General features: G+C 37.6%; 3 protein-coding genes and 1 pseudogene across 4 annotated transcripts; all 4 read left to right on the top strand.

The window, feature by feature from the left end:
* Positions 1-932: 932 nt before the first annotated feature.
* Positions 933-4,110, top strand: LOC135651398 (DNA-directed RNA polymerase subunit beta''-like; annotated as a pseudogene).
* A 1,505-nt stretch (positions 4,111-5,615) lies between these two features.
* Positions 5,616-10,345, top strand: LOC104000548 (transcription factor SPATULA-like). Of its 2 annotated transcripts, none has more exons than XM_018819406.2 (8): positions 5,616-6,335; positions 6,422-6,523; positions 6,626-6,691; positions 6,791-6,856; positions 8,225-8,521; positions 8,688-8,751; positions 8,884-9,001; positions 10,072-10,345. In XM_018819406.2, the coding sequence occupies exons 1-8, from the start codon at positions 6,231-6,233 to the stop codon at positions 10,073-10,075; spliced, it is 822 nt and encodes a 273-aa protein (XP_018674951.2). In that variant the 5' UTR covers positions 5,616-6,230; the 3' UTR covers positions 10,076-10,345. The 2 variants fall into 2 exon arrangements, with proteins under 2 accessions (XP_018674951.2, XP_009420906.2); XM_009422631.3 differs by lacking the exon at positions 10,072-10,345 and adding an exon at positions 9,076-9,991.
* Positions 10,346-10,970: 625 nt separating this feature from the next.
* On the top strand, positions 10,971-17,392 carry LOC135651217 (filament-like plant protein 7). Its single transcript, XM_065171133.1, has 6 exons — positions 10,971-11,348; positions 12,802-12,873; positions 13,404-13,536; positions 13,648-16,138; positions 16,223-16,283; positions 16,711-17,392. The coding sequence occupies exons 2-6, from the start codon at positions 12,817-12,819 to the stop codon at positions 17,176-17,178; spliced, it is 3,210 nt and encodes a 1,069-aa protein (XP_065027205.1). The 5' UTR covers positions 10,971-11,348; positions 12,802-12,816; the 3' UTR covers positions 17,179-17,392.
* A 1,501-nt stretch (positions 17,393-18,893) lies between these two features.
* Positions 18,894-21,162, top strand: LOC108951491 (WUSCHEL-related homeobox 4). The gene is made up of 3 exons (XM_065170337.1): positions 18,894-19,177; positions 19,276-19,548; positions 19,631-21,162. The coding sequence occupies exons 1-3, from the start codon at positions 18,935-18,937 to the stop codon at positions 19,778-19,780; spliced, it is 666 nt and encodes a 221-aa protein (XP_065026409.1). The 5' UTR covers positions 18,894-18,934; the 3' UTR covers positions 19,781-21,162.
* The last annotated feature ends 133 nt before the right edge of the window (positions 21,163-21,295 follow it).

Here is a 21,295-nt window from a genome sequence, read left to right as displayed (position 1 = left end):
TTTTCAAAAAAATAAATAGATTTATATTACGGGTTTTAATGGGACTAAAAAATATTTCTTTCACTTCTCTAATTGCACCTCTATAGTTCTAGGATAGAATTTAAAAATATATCTTAACAATAGTTTAACGGTTATTATTACTTCCGAGTAAAGGGTTATCACATGTTTTGTTAGTATGTTTTTTTTTTTTTTAATGTTTATGCTTTATAGTAAAGAATTAAGATAAAATATTCTCCTGAGAAGGTCACACAAAAGATTCCCGTTTACGATCAAAATTTTTATGAATTATTTCTCTCTCCTCTTTAGTGTTGTTTTCTACTACATGTTGGAAAGCCTCAAATATCTTCTCTACGAGGGCTTCAAAGGAAGAGGATATATATCTTACTCTAAGTGGGAGCTTTGGAGGAGGAGGCAGAACTCCTTATCCATCGGTTTGAGTGGAGACTTGATTTTGAACTTACGGGCATCTTGGACTAAGGGATGGTTAGTCCAAGACACTGAACAACAAAGTTTTATTTTGGATAAACACCATCATTATGGGAATGTACACACGGTAGAAAAATTACGTTAATCCATTGAGATATGGTATGCTACAAGTGAATATTTGAGACAAGAAATGAATCCTAATTTTCGGATGATTGATCCTTCTAATCCAGTATATCTAATGTCCTTTTCGGGAGCTAGGGGAAATGCAACTCAGATACACCAATTAGTAGGTACGAGAGGATTAATGTCGGATCCCCAAGGACAAATGATTGATTTACCCATTCAAAGCAATTTACGTGAAGGACTTTCTTTGATAGAATATATAATTCCTTGTTATGGAGCCCGCAAAGGAGTTGTAGATACTATTGTACGAACATCAGATGCTGGATACCTCACACGTAGACTTGTTGAAGTAGTTCAACATATTATTGTACGTAGAACAGATTATGGCACTATCCGAGGTATTTCCGTGAGTCCTCAAAATGGGACGATGGAAAATTTTTTTGTCTAAACACTAATTGGTCGTGTATTAGCGGACGATATATATATCGGTCTACGATGCCTTGCCACTCGAAATTAAGATATTGGGATTGGACTTGTCAATCGATTCATAACCTTTCGAGCACAACCAATATATATTCGAACCCCCTTTACTTGCAGGAGTACATCTTGGATCTGCCAATTATGTTATGGTCGGAGTCCTACTCATGGTGACCTAGTCGAATTGGGAGAAGCTGTAGGTATTATTACGGGTCAATCAATTGGGGAACCAGGAACTCAACTAACATTAAGAACTTTTCATACCCGTGGAGTATTCACAGGCGGTACTACCGAGCATGTACAAGCTCCTTCTAATGGAAAAATAAAATTCAATGAGGATTTGGTTCATCCCACACATACCCGTCATGGGCATTGCTTTTCTATGTTCTATAGACTTGTATGTAACTATTAAGAGTCGGGATGTTCTACATAATGTAAATATTCCACCAAAAAAAATTATTTTAGTTCAAAATAATCAATATGTAGAATCAGAACAAGTGATTGCTGAGATTCGTGCTGGAACGTCCACTTTTCATTTTAAAGAGAAGGTACGAAAACATATTTATTATGAATCAGAGGGAGAAATGCACTGGAGTACCGATGTCCACCATGCACCTGAATATACATATGGTAATATTCACCTATTATAAAAAATGAGTCATTTATGGATATTAGCGGGAGGTCCGTGCAGATCCAGTATAGTGTCTTTTTCGCTCCACAAGTATCAAGATCAAATAAATGTTTATTCTTTTTCTATCGAAGGAAGATATATCTCTGACCTATCAATGACTAATGGTCGAATAAGACATAAATTGTTGGATACTTCTGGTAAAAAATATAATAAAATTATTGACTATTCAATAAGACCTGATCAAACGATGTCTAATGATCATTTGAATTTCATATATCCTTCTATTATCCAAGGAAATTTTTATTTCTTGGCGAAAAAGCAAAGAAATAGATTCATCATCCCATTACAATACAATCAAGAACGAGAGAAAGAACTAATATCCTGTTTTGGTATTTCGATCGAAATACCAAAACAGGGTATTTTACGTAGAAATAGTATTCTTGCTTATTTTGATGATCCACGATACAGAAGAAGCAATTCAAGAATTACTAAATATGGAACCGTAGAGGTTAATTCAATCATTAAAAAAAAGGATTTGATTGAGTATCGAGGACCATAAGAATTTAGTCCGAAATACCAAACGAAAGTAGAACGGTTTTTTTTTTTCATTCTCGAAGAAGTGCATATCTTACCCGGATCTTCGTTGATAATGGTCCGGAACAATAGTATCATTGGAGTAGATACACAACTCATTTTAAATACAAGAAGTCGAGTAGGCGGATTAGTCCGAGTAGAGAGAAAAAAAAATATTGAACTAAAAATATGTTCCGGAGATATTTATTTTCCTGGAGAGGGATACCACCGGAACAGAAGAAAAAAAATTCTAAGGAATCAAAAAAATAGAAAAATTGGATCTATGTCCAACGGATCACACCTACCAAGAAAAAGTATTTTGTTTTGGTTCGACCCATAGTCACATATGAAATAGCTGATGGCATAAATTTAGCAACACTTTTTCCTCAAGATCTCCTGCGGGAAAAAGGATAATGTCCAACTTAGAGTTGTCAATTATATCCTTCATGGAAATGGCAAGTCAATTCGAGGAATTTCTCACACAAGTATTTAATTAGTTCGGACTTGCTTAGTATTGAATTGGGATCAAGAGCAAAAAGGTTCTTCGGAAGAGGTTCACGCTTCCTTTGTTGAGGTAAGAACAAATGATCTGATTCGAGATTTCATAAGAATTGAGTTAGTCAAGTCCACTATTTCGTATACCGGAAAAAGATATGATAGGGCAAGTTGAGGATTGATTTCCGATAATGGATTAGATCGCACAAATATCAATCCTTCTTTTTACAAGGTCAGGATTCAATCACTTACCCAACATCAAGGTACTACACTTACCCAACATCAAGGTATTATTGGTACATTGTTAAATCGAAATAAGGAATGCCAATCTTTGATAATTTTGTCATCATCCAATTGTTTTCGAATTGGCCCATTCAATGGTTCAAAATATAACAATACGACAAAAGAATCGGATCCCATAATCCCAATTAAGGATTTGCTGGGTCCCTTAGGCACTATTGTACCTAAAATAGCAAATTTCTATTCATCTTACCATTTAATAACTTATAATCAGATCTTGTTAAAGAAATATTTGCTACTTAGACAATTTTCAACCGACTTTCCAAGTACTTCAAGTACTTAAATACTGTTTAATAGATGAAAATAGGAGGATTTATAACCTCGATCCATACAGTAACATCATTTTGAATCCATTCCATTTGAATTGGCACTTTCTCCATCACGATTATTGGGAAGAGACATCTACAAAAATTCGTCTTGGACAATTTTTTTGTGAAAATGTATGTCTATTCAAATACGAACCACACGTAGAAAAATCTGGTCAGATCATAATTGTTCATGTTGACTCCTTAGTTATAAGATCGGTTAAGCCCTATTTGGCCACTCCAGGAGCTACTGTTTATGGCCATTATGGAGAAATCTTTTACGAAGGAGATACATTAGTTACATTTATATATGAAAAATTAAGATATGGTGACATAACGCAAGGTCTTCCGAAAGTGGAACAAATCTTAGAAGTACGTTCTATTGATTCAATATCGATGAACCTCAAAAGGAGAGTTGAAGGTTGGAACAAAGGTATACCAAAAATTCTTGGAAACCCCTGGGGATTCTTGATTCAAGCGGAGCTAACCATAGTTCAAAGTTGTATCTCTTTGGTTAATAAAATTCAAAAGGTTTATCGATCCTAGGGGGTATAGATCCATAATAGACATATAGAGATTATTGTACGTCAAGTAACATCAAAAGATGGAATGTCTAATATTTTTTCACTTGGGGAATTAATCGGATTGTTGCGAGCGGAACGAGTGGGGCGCGCTTTGGACGAAGCGATCTCTTATCGGGCAATCCTATTGGGAATAACGAGGGCATCTTTGAATACTAAAAGTTTCATATCCGAACCTAAGTATGTTTATGCTTTATAGTAAAGAGTTGAGATAAAAGACTCTCCCGAGAAAATCGCCTTCAGTATATCATCGCAAAGTAGGAGATTCCATTTACCATCAAAATTTTCATGAATTATTTCTCTCTCCTCTTTAGTGTTGTTTTCTACTACATGTTGGAAAGCCTCAAATATCTTCTCTATGAGGGTTTCAAAGGAAGGGGATACCTTACTCTAAGTGGGAGCTTTGGAGGAGGAGACAGAACTCCTTATCCATCGATTTGAGTGGAGACTTGCTTGTCTCTAAGGATTTTGAACTTAAGGAAGATAATAGATTGGATCGAGAATACTTAGAAAAGAAGGGAAGGTTTCTCAAATTATACAAGAAAATACCTTTGAATTTTTGGTAATAGGGATGGGTGGTGATAAACCATTATCAACCAGACCCCCTTTTGCTACCAAGCCATTTTAAGGACAGGGGAGGGAATGATTGGAGTAAAGGTAAAAGGAGTAGGCCAAGTAGAGACAATTCCTTTTCTCATTATCATGAAAACCTCTAAAGTCTTCAATCTATTGTCTTGAGAGGTGTTAGCAATAATAGAACTAGAGGATGACAGGTTACTGTTAGTCTTGTACTGCTCCACTTCCAAATTAGAACCTAGGACAAAGAGAATGATAGATATGGGAGGAGATAGTGGATCCAGATATGAGTTTAATATCTAAACCCTCAATTGAGGTTTTCTTTAGACATATAATAGGGGGAGGTCGAGTAAGAGTAAGTTGAATCAAGCTCAATTGTATTAAATGAGAATGATTGAGTTTTGAGTCAAAGTGCGATGGAACGATATGCTTATGTCTATATATCTATTGGACCATTTCTAAACCCGTATCCATAGTCCATAATCAAGACGTTTATCTTTTACCTCAGACCTTAGGTTTTCGAATAGAATTTGATGATTTATAATAAAATTTTGAAAGCTATGTATTAATGTTATTTTCTCTTTGATTTAGAGATCTTAAAAGTAGATGAAAATACTAAAGGAGATGCACATGAACAAATTTATCTCCCTTTTACGAGAGAGTAATATTGTCAATATTGAGAATCATCTAATTTACTTTTGAAGTCAATATTGAGAATCATCAATCGTCTCTGAGACTGGGGATGAACAGTGTGGGAAATCATAAGGGTTTTGTCCTGTGAAAAGGTCGAATGATGATTCAGAGTGTAAGAAGGGAACGTGGATGCTTTTACAGCTCCATCCGAACGAGCAACTATACGCTGTGAGAAAGGTCACCACCTTGAAACAGACGAGAGGATTCAGAAGCATCGAGTAAACCAGGAGTCGGGAAAGAGAAAAGGAGTGGATGGATCGGGAAGAAGTGATGGTGATGTAGGTGAGCAAGAACAATGGGGACACTTGCACTACTAAGAAAAACTAAGGCAACATTTGATGAGAGATTACATTTAATATGCCAACAGGAAAGTAAATCTAAGAAATCTTTGCACTCTTATAGTGATTTTTAACAGCAAGTCTATAAATCTAAAAGAAGATTAAGGTAGAGTTATCAGTCGGATCCAAACATTGATTGCTTCTTCTGTCTGATTTAGCTCAAGAAACAATTAAAGCAGGAGACATTAAATGACACGATGGGTTGGTCTGTTCCGTCGCTCTCCTCGACAAAATAGAGAGACAGGCAAGAAGTGATGGTGATGATGCCATCTCTCACATCAGTAGCAGTTCCGTGGATTGTTGGAAACATACAAGACCCATCGCGTCAGTCTATCTCTCTCGAGTTCTTGAGAGAACACAGTCATGGTGCAGAGAATACATGACTGTGTACCTTCACCCTTCTAGACCGAAGATGCAGTGAATACATGCACGCAAACCCATACAAGCAACACCTAAAGGCCTGCAGCCTTAAACCTGTGGTGTTAGGGTGATGAGTGCACTGACCCGCTGAAGCTTAGAGGAATCAGTCGACGGAGAGGGTAGACTTATGCTGCACTTCTTTTCTCTTCAGGCGGATGTGATCAGTGACGGATGATCGTGGCAGTGTGCTTTGACAGCAGCAGCTCCTTTTCTTGCCAAGGTGGTCAAGGGAGAATCTCCTGGTTTTTCTTCTAGTTGTGCAGTTGGAGCTTCGTCTTGGAAGGCTGAGCAGATGTTGACTTCTTCTTGCTACCCCATTTCTGGTGGTGGTGGTGGTAGTGGTGGTGGAAGCAAGTCACTGGATCATGATTTTGACTCTTTTGAATGTGAGAGTGAGGTGGTTGCCTGATTCATGTTCTGAGCTGGTTTCACTTGATTCACTGGGCTGTGGGTCAATTGATGGCTTGTAGTGGTGGTTTGCAGGAGAGTGTGGAGGTGCCGGAGGAGCACACAAAGCCGGTTCCGGCACGGAGCTCCGGCTCCAAGAGGAGCAGGGCTGCAGAGGTTCATAACATGTCTGAAAAGGTCTTCTTTTTAACCCTTCCATCATCTTCTATGTGTTCGATTGGTTTTGTTGGACACTCACTGTCAGATTTATGGTTCTGTGGTACGATCTTTTGGAAGCAGAGGAGGAGGAGTAGAATCAATGAGAAGATGAGGGCACTGCAAAATCTGATTCCCAACTCAAATAAGGTGCCACCGAACAAAAGTTTATTGGCTTTACTGAATTTTCTGGCTCATTGTGTTCTTTTCTTGTCTTCTTTACTTTGGACATGTTGTGCTTTTGAGCAGACAGATAAGGCTTCCATGCTTGATGAGGCTATTGAGTATCTCAAACAATTACAGCTCCAAGTGCAGGTCAGTAAATGCTGTCAGGTTCTTCTATCTGTAAATGTTAGATGATCTTTACCAATCTATGTGTAAGTTCTTTCCTCCTATGTTGTGATATCTTGTACAAGTGCATGTGAAATTTATTTGACATTAGCTTCTGCTCACAGTTTCTCTTTACCCTTAGAAAAATTTATCTGAAATTTAAGATAAGAATCAACAAACATGATAGTTCTGCAACTTACAACTAGCAAATCATGGATGCAGCATGGACACTGTTGTTGTTGATCCCTTGATGCTCTGAGTGAAAACCTCTTACTCTTATGAGTTTACAGTGAATGATTCGAATTAGGTTTTGAGAATTCTTACTCTTATCCAAGCACATGAAATGAGAAATTTAACTTGCGGATAGATGAGCATTTATAAGACAGTTTTGAAGCAAGGGAAAAAAAATTGAGGTTGCATGCAGTGAGTCTTGTTGTTCTGTGGTTTGGTTAGTGCACACAAATAATCTTGTCTTTGAGCTTCAAATATGCACTTTGGTATCGCGTTCACTGTTCTGCTTCGGACATATTTTGTCTTTGTTCATAGATTCTGATGACTCCGAGTCCTAAACAAACTTGCCCCTCCAACACCATAAAAAATTTTCAAGGATGGATTAGTCCCAAATCTTGTAGATCCTTTTCCACATCTCAAGACATGTAGATTAATGAGAAATATGTGAAATTTACTTATAAATTGTCAGGTATATTCCTTTGCTCTCCCACATAGGCATGCCTCCTTAAGATGATACTTACATAATCACTTGATGCCAAGCTAGTGTGCCTCCTTAAGATTTTAAGTTGGGTTGGGATCCAAGAATAACAGTTGTAAATTTAGGTTTGCCCTTAGTCAACATCGAATTCATGAAGTTATTATCATAAAACCAAGTTTCCTCGGAGAGCCAAAGTTCTAGGAGTAAGGAATCAACAGAAACAAAGAACATATGGAATTTAAGAGCTCCATTCAATTTCAAATCCAGAAGATAAGTTATTTCAGAATCTAAAGATTTGGACTCTGGTTTTGAGTGGCTCCTCTGATCATCCAATTTCTTATTTGTTCCATTATTTGTTCTTCCTTGCCTCTGAAGGGAGTTTATCTGCAGACCACGTGAAAAAGCTTCGGAATGAACCTTAAGCTTCTTTTTGGTTATCAAATAACTCAAAATGCTGACCACATTATGGGAATCATTATTTGTAAATTGTGGTATACAATGACAAATTTCAAACTCACTCCTTACCATAATAAAAGACACCTTTTTTTTTCTACTAGTTTAAAATCAGGTTAGCTTGAACGAGTTCCTTCTTTCTGTATTTTATGCTTATGATAAATTGTCTTTTGTTTCTGTTTTCGTTGCAGATTCTTTCAATGAAGAATGGTCTTAATCTCCACTCCATGTATTTGTCTGGAGGACTTCAGCCTTTCCGAACTTCACAGACATGTATAGGTTTCGGTCTGAATGGCAACATAGCAATGAACAACCGAACAGGAATGCTTCCCCTGAACCAAGATTCACCTGTTCGGAGCTCATTTGATCTGTCAAATCAGTGCACAACAATCGAGCCCAGTCTCATCAATGTGACTAATCTTGAGACTCCATTAGTGAATCCATTAGAATCTCAACGTGGATCAGTCCAAGTTCCTGTATCCTGTGAGGTAATCTTTTTCTTTACCTACATACCATTACTCCTGCAGCATGGTATTATAGAAGAATCAATTCTGAATGCAGACATCATAGAAGAATTATGCATGCAGATAGATCAACTTGTGAAATCCTGGGTGCGGAGTTTTAATTTAAACCATTTTTCTTCTATTCTCATAGGAAATGTTAACAAGTGACTTGTCGACCCAGTTATATGCAGCGGATTACACAAGGGACCTCACAGGTAAACTATCATAGTTTCTCCAAGCACCACATTTGGTGACTGCTGCATGTTTGTGACGAATTCTCATCTCATTGCATTTCTCGAAAGAAACTATGAGAATTTTCATAGCTGTTGATGATTCTAAACGATCAGGTGGGCAAACATCATCTGCAATTGGTATCGACTACTTGGAAGAATGCATATTGGGAATAGAAGGGAGGTCACAACAATTGCTATCCGATGAGGAAAATTTCATTCAGCACTTGCATGGGTAATTTCTTTGTCTGTTTTGCATTACTGATGTTGATCTCATGACTATTCTTTGATTTGTATGATACTGGCCAGCTTGCAGACCGTAACTTTTCCAAGTTCTGATTTGAAGGAACCATTTCAAGATTCCTAAAGTGCACTGATTAGGCCATGATGCCAAGGAAACCAGATACATTGCACTGTGCCATCTTTTGATGAGATTTACGGGATGTATTTTTGACATTTCTTTGGCATTGAAATATCTTCTAACTTGTGGATTGTGAAATCAGCTGCTACTAATGTGAGAACAAAGAATCAATAGAAGAATAGATCTTTTTAGACTAAAAGTTCTTTCGGAATCCTCCACTGCATGTTAGTAATGAGATGTTTGTCCAACTTGTTTAACTACTTCTTGCATTCTCTGTGAGAGCAGAATCATCTTGATTAGATATCGAATGCAACACTTGCTTAGACTTCCATTTCTTTAGTGTCATCATGTCCAAAAGCATTCATACTCCTTGGTGTAACTGTTTCTTAAGGAAAGACTAATTCTTCTCCTAGTAATGCTGCTGCCATCAATTCATACACTTAAGAATCTTGTCCACCGTTCTCCAGTACAGCTTGTATTTGACACACAATCTTCAGCCGCAGAAGGAATGTTTCTCTTTGAGACATACCTATCACTCTTCTCTCCTTCACTTGCTTGTGTTTTGCTTTCAAGTCTTTAGTTTGTAGTTGGGGTGAACATGGAAGTGAATGACAATGCTGAAGGTGGATTGGACAAGCTGGTGTACATTGTACTCTGCACTACATCTCACTTCATAGCATTGATCCAAGCTCACAGTTTGGTTGCTTGATAGTTAGTATTCCACTTATCTCTTACAATAATCTCCTAAAACTTCCATACCTACAAATACTGGTGGATGGTGTTGGATCTGCTTGCAAATCTTGAATTGATCGAGTGATGAGAGAATGTTAGATCTGCTCAATTTATGGAAGAAGTAATGCTGAATTAGCACATCTTATAACAATATCCATTTTCAGCACCACTTTTCCTGATCATGCTTCAAATTTGCCATCTTTCTGAAACAGGTGATGATGCCATGATGAGTGAAAAAGGATTTGAAGTTGTGCTGAAAAAGTTGCAAGAACTGAAAAAGGATGACCACTCGAGTTTGTCTTTTATCAATGTTCTGGAAGTCATTGTTGTTACCAGAATAAGGATTGCACTTCTACATGTTGTTGGTAGGCTTTGTTCTTGTGACATGCTCTGGACTCCTGAAGTAAACCACTGAAAGGCATTGGGGAAATAGCTGCTTGGAGTGCTTTGCACATTAAGAAAGAACAAATTCCAAGAAATTTTTGGCTACAGTTAAAAGTATATAACTTGTTTTTGGTAAATGTATGTGTGTGTATATATACATATATATAAATATACATATGTATATATATACATATGTATATATATGTATATATATAAATGATGTATATTAAAGCTAGAGAATTTAACATGTGCAGATAACAACATGCACTGCATAGGTTCTACAAGCTGGATAGCATTATTGTGAAACAGTAAGAGTAGAAGCTAGAAAGGTACCACCAGAGTTTGGTGGGAGCCAATGTTGCCCTGGAATCCAATGTTTCTGTTCCATTATCTGTCAGGAAGTTTTCATGGGTTCTTCACACTTTACTGTGAGAGCCAGAGTTAACAATGGTCAACACATACTGACAGCTAAGTGCTCTCTCTCTTCCAATGATTTACAACTTAGGACAATGCTTCTATCCAAAAATTCTTGGTCCCCAAATTTACTCTGTCATCCTAAAATATGATAGCTTAGTTTTCCTTTTCATTGGATAAGAACAATGGTAACCTGATAAGTGGTAGCTGCTTGCTACAACTGTTCAGAAGAAGATGCATGAAGCTCTGGGAGGTTTATTTGAGCCCTCCCTGAGACTGACTGAAGTGTTGAGGAGTCTTAGTTTGAGTGGAGATCAAGTGAACCCTTATTGTCCTTGCTTCTGTGAAGAAGGAGCTTGAGATATGTCATAAAGGTTGCAACAGAGATGTTAAACATAGACACATCCCTTGTTGATAATAACTATATAAGCCTCTAATGTAAAGCTTTAGTGACCCTACTTGTTTCTATTGTGACTCCTCTTACTCCCTACCTTTGTCCTACCAACCTATTCATGTCTACTCCTTGATGAGACAAAAACACAAGGAAAAAGGCACACTCTGGGAGATAAAAAAAAAGTAGCTTTGGTTCTCTCTCTCTCTCTCTCTCTCCCCTCCCCCCCACTGTGCATGTTGTTGTTGCCCTTGCTTCTATGCTCTGATGCTGAGAATGGAGCTCCTGGGTTGAAGTGAGGTCAGTCCAACTTAACTACTCCACATCTTCCTCTACCTCTAGCCTCATTAGAGTTGCAGACACAGTTTTACCACATGCATGATGCATTCCCTAAGACTCCTTTTGATTTATTGTTTTCCTTTCGTCCTAATATGAGCATGACACTTGCTGAAATTTTGGATAGTTTTGCACATTAGCCACTTGGATTTTGACCTGTTTCTTTCTTCCTTTCTATCGACTTTCTTGTAAATTTGGTATTGACTAAGATCTTGCACTGGTGGGTTAAAACTTGAACATTAGCTAAACTCCAGAAGGGTTTGCATTGGAGTTTGAAGGGGATGACTGTCTTCTATATGAAAAATTGGCTGATTTTGTAACATCAAGAGTATAATGCACATATTTCTGTGAAGCATAGCTTTTCTGAGCTGGTCTTGCTGAAATCAGTTTGGAGCTTAGGTTGATTAAGTGGTCATGGTACTCAGGAAATCAATTTCTAGTATGGGTTTTTATTCAAAAATTGATGGACATAAAGTTGGGGAATTTGGTTGAACAGGGGATGATGAGATTGTGTGTGGAAAATGTGAATGCTTCTACTTCGAGAAACATGTAATAAATCCATATAAATATTCTTGTGTATCTATAGTTGCAAAAGATTATTTTCAACTGGTAATGAAATGCAATGAAAAGAAAGTACAACATTTACTTGCAACGAGATGAAGGCAAATTTCTTTTCCCTCAAGGAAAGTTGAACTTTGATATAAATGAGATGCCATACTCACTAGTATTTTATTGAGATATTCCAGTCTAACTTTATTTAGCTCTACAGGTTGTTATAATAGCTGAGATGGAATATGGAGATACTTTATTATGTAGCAGTTAAAATTTATCATAAAGGACCACATATAATGTGTATAAGTATATAAATATATGTATATATATGATACACAAGAACAGATATACAAAACTCCAAATGGGAAATCTAGAATGATCCAATATGAAGATATTTTACACAATTAATGAATCCCAGAATGGACATGGAAATCAACAATTTTGTTCAACGGAATCCTCGTAACCAAATTTTTTAATTGAAGAATTTTTCCTACTTAATTTATTCAAGATTCATGGAGAACATTCAAAATGAGCTTCTGTATATCAGAAGCTCATGATGAGGCATACTTTTAAGTCATGCAATAAGGACCTTGATAAAGGATCACATTCCCAAGAATGTCGATTGACATACAAATTTCAAATATATGCAATCTTTACTGAAATTGTGCAAAATCTGTTCTTCTTTTTCAATTGCCACCTCCTTTTGCACTTGTTCCAGCACTGTTCTATTAATTATTTTCCACCCTACCATCATACTTGTTATGGTTTAAAGGATATTAGTGATGCATCTATTTGAGAAGTTCTGTGACATATAAATTCTGAATAGCCGAATAGGATTCCTTATTAGTAGCTGTGCACTTTGTAGAAATTTGTCAGGATCATGGAGAACAAAACAAGGCTTTGGAAGAGAAAGTGTTCAGAGAAGAACATGATCAAGGTAAGCAATAACAAGATCTTCTGCTTGATTGATCAATGCTTTTTTGTTCTTCTTTCCTCTTCTAATATAACAAATGTCTCATAATCAGCAACCTTTACAAATTGGATTTCTTAAAAATGAATTAGTTTCTGAGAACTGATCTCTAGATCCTTTTATACTTTTCCCTGCTTCATGAAACGGGGATTTTGCTATCGACATCTAATAAAAAATTGGTGGCAACCAATCTTCTATAAATCCTCTTTACCAGGCTTTCTTCTGCATTGTTAAATAATAGATCATTTGTTCTGATTGATTATAAAGAAGGATGAAATAAATAGTCAGATCAAGTGGGGGAAATGCTTCTATTCAAATGTTCTATGATTTGCGTCACTATTGGATGTTTAAGACTTAACATAGACTATCACTTCCTAAGGGATGTCAAACTATTTTCTGTGTCCTATGTCAAACTCTTTTCTGCTTCCTATGAAAAGAAATATACATTTCCTTCTTATGCTTAGCGTCATTCTTAAACTTTTCATGATTTTATTCAGAAAGAGAAGATCCTTGAGTTAGAGAGATCCTTAGAAGACTTGAACGAACAACTGTCATCTGTTCTTACCGAGTCCAGTGTTAAGGATGATCTTTTGGCAAAGCAAGGAAAAGTGGCCAATGAAGCAATGTCAGGTTATTTTTTTTTTTTCTGAAGTTTTGTATCTTGCATTAGATTTGCATAAACATGATGGCTCTCCTGAGAGTCTGTTTAATCTTAAAATTCAATCATGTTGAACTTGTTAGGATGGGAAAAAGCAGAAGCTGAAGCACTTTCTTTAAAACAAAAACTAGACGATGCTTTACTTCAGAAAAGAACTGCTGAAGAAAGATTAGTTAACACAGATATTGCATTAAAAGAATGCATGCAACAGCTACGAGTTATTAAGAAAGACCAGCAGCTCATTATTAACAATGCTTCTTTGAAGATATCAAGAGAACAGGAGAACATGCGAACTTTGGAACAGGGGATGATTGAGACAAATAAGAGGCTCACTGAATTACTAATTCAAAATAGCAACCTGAATAGAGTTCTAGAGGCCAAAGAACAGTTGGTGAAGGAATTGAGTGTGTCCAAATCCAATTCAGAAGCAAAATTCATGGAAGCAATGGCCAGTCTTGATTCCGCAGAGAAACTCAATGCTTCTCTAAAGTATGAGGTGTGCATGCTTCAAAAGGAGCTTGAGATTCAAAATAAAGAGACCGAACTCAATCGCAGATCTGCTGATGCTGCTCATAGGCAACACCTGGAGAGCATTAATAAGATTGCTAAGCTAGAATCAGAGTGCCAAAAATTGCGTGTCATTGCCAGGAAGCGACTACCAGGGCCTGCTGCTTTAGCTAAAATAAGAAATGAGGTTGAAAGACTGAGTAGTAATTCTGTTGAAACGAGGAAGAAAAAGTCAAATTCCACAAGTGAAGCCTTCAATACAAAGGATATTAAGCTAGAAGAATGTTATGATGGATCAAACAAGGGTGCTACTTCTCGTGTTGAGAGATTACATGCCATTGAAGATGAAAACCAGATTCTCAAAGAATCACTGACTAAGAAAAACAGTGAACTTCAAGCATTGAGTATCATGCTTGCACATACAGAGTCCAAACTGTCAAAGGTAGAGACACAACTTAAAGAATTACCAAAAGGACAAGCTTGCTTCGAGCCAGCAAGCAGCAGCCCAGTGTCATATGACCTGCCACTTTCATCAATATCAGAGAATGATAGCAATGAAGATAACATTAGCTGTGCTGAATCGTGGACTACTAGTTTAATCTCTGAACTGAAGCACTTCAAAAGTGGAAAACCAGCTGTGCAACCATGTAAAATTTATGGAATTTCAGGTTTTAGTTTAATGGATGATTTTGTTGAGATGGAGAAACTAGCAGTAGTTTCTGCAGATAAACATTTTGGAAGTTCACTCGGTATTTGTGGTGATAATAATGCATGTGTGACCAATAAAGAACCTTTGACAGGTCTTGGTCTATTAGAAGCAACAAATAAGGAGCTTGTTACAATCAAGGATTTCTCTGATTTCATTGAAGAAAATAATGAAGTTCAAGTCACGAACATATCATTTGAAAAATACCCTAGCTGGCTTCAGGATATTCTGATGATCATTGTACAAAAGCATCATATCTTAGAAAAAAGTTTAAATGCCATTCTTGAAGATGTTAGGGTAGCTCTGAGTGACTGGGATTATTCTATAAAGGCAAGATGTTCAGATAGCCTATATTGCAGCGACAAAGTACTTCAGCTACTGAAACACACTTCATCAGATTCAATTGATGGAGCAATCAATGCAGGCATACTGGACAGCGAACATAGTACCCGATCAAACTTTGAGAAGCCAGTTCGTAAGCTTGTCAAATTGGTTGAGGGAATCATTCAGAGAAATATAAGAAGTAAAAGTGGTCAACACATGTTATCTGGTGATGATGAAGGCACTTATTTACACCAGAAATCTGCATCAGCAAATGGGCATGCTGCTCATGCATTACTATGGGAAAGTTCTGAATTCACTGCTGTTCTACAGAAATTTGTTGCTGTATGTAATGATCTGTTGAATGGGAAGGTTGATCTTCAACAGTTTGCTGCTGAAGTAACTTCAATTGTGGACTGGATTGCAAACCACTCTTTCGCCCTTCAAGAAGTTTCAGACATGAAGGAGATGTTTAGGAAATACTTGGATGCAGATAAATCATACAGTGATAATGAACTTAAGGCTGTAATATACACAACTAAAGATAACGATAAGTTAGATGGACATGAAGAACCCAGTTTTGATAAAGAAAGAAAAATACCTTTAGTCTCTGCATCAAATGGTTTGTGTATCTTGTTTACCATGGAGGATATTGAATCCAATCTGAAATGTGAAAATGAGCATCTAAAATCGGAGATCATGTGTATGGAGTCCAGAAAGAAAGATTTGGAGGAAATGTTACAAGCATCTAGTACTAAGAATAAGACATTGATAGCTCAACTCCATGAATCAGAAGAAGACATTTCCAATTTACAAATAGAGCTAGCAACACTTAAGGAGTCCAATGGGCAGATTGAAAACCAGGTTCTAAGCCAAAAGTTAATTAATGAAGATCTTGGAGTGCAGCTAACAGTTGCAAAGGCTGAACTGAATGAGGCTTATCAAAAACTCTCATCCCTTGAGGTTGAACTGGGGCACAAAAGCAATTGCTGTGAAGAACTAGAGGAAGCATGTCTAGAACTACAGCTTCAGTTAGAAATGTATGAATTATTTCTTTTGTGTGCTTTTCTTTTACCGAAAATCTTATAAATATCATCTGAAATCTTTAACTCTCTCTGGCACAGTGCTTCATCTAAGGAAACTCCAAAGTATATCATGACCCAAGACGAAAAGCAAATCCAGGCAGTAAGTCCTATTATCTTCAGTGATATAATTGTTAAATGTAAATTAAATTTTCTCTGGAGCTATTGGCACACTATATATGAGAAATATGAAGCTAACTATTGTTCTGAGGTTATAGGCTAATCGATGATACATGCCTGGTAGATCTTGTTGGTTCTACTATTATTTCAGTAAATATGGGTTTATGAATGCTAAACACACCACAAGTATCAGGAGGAATTGTGAGCAGGTCTGACCAAATGCTTGTTCAAGACATCCACTGATTTCGGTATCCTTTAATTGAAGTTGCAACTTTAGCTGTGTACTTCTGATTCTCAAGCAGTTGTCTTTAATTCAAATTTCTTGTTTCAGATGGACGAATACGATATAATGACTATGAAATTACCTTAGTATTGAGACCTTAAACAAAATTAATTGTATGATCTTGCAGGATTGTGACATAGTTGCTGCTTCAGAAAAACCAAGTGATGCATCTCTATCAGAGAAGTTGATATCTAGTCCTGCTACTACAAATTCTAAATGTCAGCCCAGATTATTTGATCATATGAGAACAGACGATCATGCAACAACTGGAGAATTCAAACCTCCTAACACAAAGGAAATCATATGCACCGAAGTGCGGAATCTGACAGCCGCAGCTTCTGAGAGTCCCAGGTCAGGTCTGCTATATGGACGGAACATCCACATGAACCATGGTTACGGAAACTTGGCAAACTCTATCACTCAGCTATCACCAAAGAAATTGGATGATTCTTACAAGCAGAAAGGAGGAGCTGATGCAGGAATGCTTACGGTTGCACCCAAGAGACAAAATGGGGTCAACTCTCTCAGAAACCTCTTGCTGCAAAGAAAACAGGAGAGCAGTAAGAAGCTTGCACTTCCTATGGGTTCCAGGTAGCAGACATGCATATGTTTACATGTTTCTTGGTGAGTTTTAGATTGTGAGCGCATCTAAAAGAACTTAAGAAGATGTAAACTTCCTGTATGTAATCTTAATGCGTCTTCCTGTGTGTGTATATTAGGTCCTTAAGGTGTCAGAGAATCTGAGATTAGAACATGACAGTGTTCACAAACTTGGTTATGGGTATATATGATCTTTAAGTTGTGTTGAAGGTAATAACCTACAGTTGTACCTATTGTCCTCCTTGTGCTTTCAATATGCCAGTGGTGGGCCTATTCTCATCATATCCAATGTTAGATCTTCTTTGAAACCATTTGAGATAACAGATTTCTTAATCTAATAGGTCTGAACTTACCATACTCATTGTAGACATATGAAGTGTTGGATTAAACTAGATTTCATAGATTTAATTCTCTAGTGGAATTACTATCGAAATAAGGAAAAACAACTCTTATCCAAATGTATGTTTGGACACTCATACTATCTATTAATATTCTGTTTTGGGGTGTTTTGACTTGTAGTAGAAAGATTCAGCTTGTTTCCTTCTTTTCCTAAGAAAAAAGAAAGGAAATCCTACCTAATTTAGGTCAAACCCACTGAGATTTGTAATAACTATAACAAGAAGCTTTGATGGATTGGTAAAATGTTTCTAGGTTTTCATTCTGGTCATCCAACATTAACTTACATTTGTCTCCCAACATTGACTTCCTTCATCAGCACCTCCACACACTAATACGTGTATCAGTTCTTCTTCCAACTCCAACTTCTTTTGACTTCTCTTTTACCCTTTTGTTCTCCATTCCGGGGATTGGAGGAATCTTGTTCATTGCATCTCCACCCAAAAGCATGGAGGCAACTCATCATTAAAGCAGGAAGAACCGACCGATTTGACTCCTGTCATTCTCTACTTCGAAGCCAACAACACCAGCCCATCCCACGCCACCTTTTCTTTCTTCCACTCCACCCCAAAGTCAAACTCTCCCCATCATTTGGTCTTCCCTTCTCTTGCATGCTTTCCGGTCCCAGCCATGTCCTCCACGCACTGTGACCCCATCTGCACAAAAAACCTCACCAAGTCTGCCTCATGGCAGAACCTTTGATTCACTGTTCCTACTAAGCAGCATTACATTTTCATTAGATCCATCTGGTACTTGGACATTAGTGTGATGCAGTGAATCTCTCTGGTTGCAAAATATTTATGTAGGTGATGGAGGTAAAGATAATTAAAGATATATTAAGTCTGACCTACAATCTAAAATTTTAAATTGTTATTTATTCCTGGAGAGCAGAGATTACAAATAATTTGTGACAGACTATTTTTTCTCTTTAAAGAGCAGTTAACAGTGATTTTTTTTTCTTACAAATAAAATAATCTCAACAGGCACAAAGTAGAAAAAAAGTGTTGTATGTACCCACCTGTAAAGCTCAATCATATGCTGATGCACTTAACCAAGATCTGTTGGTCTTTTCCCTGGACAAGAAGATAAATGTGTTAGCTAGCATAAATATGTAGCCATGAACTCAAATGATCATATATGGAGCTGCTCCAAGACATAAATTGTCACTATAGTTCTTAACATCATTACTTCCACCATATATATATATATATATATATATATATATATATATATATATATATATATATATATATATATATATATATATATACACACACCCTTGTCATACTAACATCAGCAACTCACTATAAATTCCAAGCTCCATATCATGTCCATCTAAATTCTTGAAGGAAGCCATGAAGGTTCAGCAGCTGATGTCAGGCTTCTGGGAGCAACTCCCTTCTTCCTCTTCGTCTTCTTCTTCCTCCTCCATCTCCTCTTTGACGACCGATAAGTCTAAGCGCCTCCGTCCACTTGCACCGAAGCTCACCTCCACCGCTGCTGCTTCGACCGCCGACACCAGGAACTCTCCTCTCTTGAAAAGCTTCGATTGCCCGGTGACCTCGAAAAGCACCTCCGGAAACCTTAATGTCTCACTAGTAGGTCTTCATGCCTGCGGTTGTTGCCTTACCAGTTCTACTGGTGTCAATTACTACTTGTCGCCGAAACCTGATGAGGGACGTATTACTGGGTGCAGTTGCAGTTGCAGATGCAGTCAGGGGGTACGCGGTGGAACCCGACGCCGGAGCAGATAGAGGTACTGGAGGCGCTGTACCAGGGTGGCATGCGAACGCCGAACCCGCCCCAGATCGAGCGGATCGCTGCAGAGCTTGGCAAGTACGGTAGGATCGAGGGCAAGAACGTGTTCTACTGGTTTCAGAACCACAAGGCACGCGATCGGCAGAAGCTAAAGCGCAGCTCGCTCCTCGCCCTTGCCACCAACACTGCTTCTGATCTCTCCAGTCTCAAAGTACGAACCATTAAGTTCTCTCCTGATCACTTCGTGCGATCGTGTTACTTCGGTGATGGTCATGCATGGTGGTGAATTACAGGAAGAAGAAACGAGGGAGTGCCATGACGGCAGCTGCAAGCGCAAGTGCAGGAGCTGGGGCCGCCATGAGCTGGACGTGGAAGGGAGTGGGCCAGGTGATCAGACCTTGGAGCTCTTCCCACTGCGCCCAGAATGGAAGCATGCAGATTGAATAGCATCTACAGAGAATTAAGACCACCGTTCTTTCTTTCTTCTTTGATCGTTAGCTTGGCTGTCTCACTTTGCCCTCATGTTGAGCCATGTTTCTTGACTTCCTTTTTTCTCACAGCTTCTTTTGAAGCCCATAGGAAAGTGGAGCTTCTTTTGTTGCAGTGCATTCTTTTCCTTTGTCAACATGCAGTAGCAGGTGGAGGAGACTGCTCGTGCTGTGCTTTCCGTGCTGGTCTTTCTCTTCTTTTCTTCTTTTCTGCTTTCCCTTTTTCCTCTTGTCATGCTTTGTTTCTGAACGCAATGTTCTCATGATATACGACACCAGAAACTGCAATGCTGGTCACAAGCAACATCCAGAAAGATGATCTCCGATCTCCAACAAACTAATCTCTTGTTTCCCAAATCCTTGGTCTTCTTCACCTTCCTCCTCTGCATCTCTTAGCCTAACAATCCTCCATAAGACAACTTTTCCTTGTGGAATGTGCGAACTATATCTCTATTCTGGGATAACATGCATCAAGCATTTGCTGTACCATGATGTCTTTGAAGATGAGCATAGAATATAGCAGATGAAGTGCCATGATTAACTGATGCTCTTTTGGGTGGTCAGCTCTCTACTAGTGTCAGACAGTCGAGCCCAACCTTAGCATGAGCCTGCACAGACACACTCAATAGTTCATCATAGAACAAAGGTTTGACCTCCAAAGGTAATCGATGGAGGCCTTTTCTGTATCTTTGGGAAGTGTTTGTGTTCAATTTGCTGCATGAAGAACTGGGCTGTGATTACTTGTGGAATGATGTTAAACTAGCAAGTCCTGTGCCATATTGTTCTTGTATTTTTATGATCATGTCTTAACATTATATGGTTACAGTTTTTGATTTAGATCTTAAGAAACACAAGCAGAATTCAAGTTGAAAGATTAGCTTGTTCTTGTCATTTTCATAAAACAATTGGCTAAAGCTGGTGTATTTTTCAAGACACATAAAAGACAGGGCATATGTTGATAATTGAACCTGCAAACACCTATATACCAATTTGATCAAATCCCTCAAGAATTGCATGTACATTTGGTTGTTAGTTTCGTCACTTAACATTGATCTTTAAATGCTATAAAGTTCGTTATTTAATTATTATGATGAGCAAAATATTAAAAGGTACTATACATATATTCTCAAAAAAATCTCTAAATTTAGTAAATTCCTCTGAAAACTTTATTTTCTTATAGAGTATTATGAAAATTTTTTTTTACCTTTGTCTCTATCAGATCGGTTATCGGTTTTGCTCGTATCATCATCATCCTCACCTTTTTGTATCGCTCTTGTCTCTTTTTTTTATCGGATCCTTCTCTCGTAATGAGACGCAGCTTTCCTATATCGTCTCTGCCTTTTCTTTTGTGTGGGATCCATCATCGTCTTTTTCTTCGTCGATATATATATATATATATATATATATATATATATATATATATATATATATATATATATATATAAAAGAACCATTGTTATTTTGTGATCG

Source organism: Musa acuminata, chromosome BXJ3-10 (genome assembly GCF_036884655.1).
Source record: "Musa acuminata AAA Group cultivar baxijiao chromosome BXJ3-10, Cavendish_Baxijiao_AAA, whole genome shotgun sequence".
Lineage (NCBI taxonomy): Eukaryota > Viridiplantae > Streptophyta > Magnoliopsida > Zingiberales > Musaceae > Musa > Musa acuminata.
Note: the sequence above shows the minus strand (reverse complement) of the source record. Positions and strands in the feature narration are given on the sequence as shown.

Coding starts and splice junctions, on each gene's coding strand:
- LOC104000548 (XM_009422631.3), top strand. CDS start 6,231: ATGTTGACTTCTTCTTGCTACCCCATTTCTGGTGGTGGTGGTGGTAGT. Junction 6,336..6,421: donor CTTTTGAATGTGAGAGTGAG/GTGGTTGCCTGA, acceptor GGTGGTTTGCAG/GAGAGTGTGGAGGTGCCGGA. Junction 6,857..8,224: donor AATTACAGCTCCAAGTGCAG/GTCAGTAAATGC, acceptor TTTTCGTTGCAG/ATTCTTTCAATGAAGAATGG.
- LOC135651217 (XM_065171133.1), top strand. CDS start 12,817: ATGGAGAACAAAACAAGGCTTTGGAAGAGAAAGTGTTCAGAGAAGAAC. Junction 16,139..16,222: donor CTACAGCTTCAGTTAGAAAT/GTATGAATTATT, acceptor TCTCTGGCACAG/TGCTTCATCTAAGGAAACTC. Junction 16,284..16,710: donor ACGAAAAGCAAATCCAGGCA/GTAAGTCCTATT, acceptor ATGATCTTGCAG/GATTGTGACATAGTTGCTGC.
- LOC108951491 (XM_065170337.1), top strand. CDS start 18,935: ATGAAGGTTCAGCAGCTGATGTCAGGCTTCTGGGAGCAACTCCCTTCT. Junction 19,178..19,275: donor GAAACCTTAATGTCTCACTA/GTAGGTCTTCAT, acceptor TACTGGGTGCAG/TTGCAGTTGCAGATGCAGTC. Junction 19,549..19,630: donor CTGATCTCTCCAGTCTCAAA/GTACGAACCATT, acceptor GGTGAATTACAG/GAAGAAGAAACGAGGGAGTG.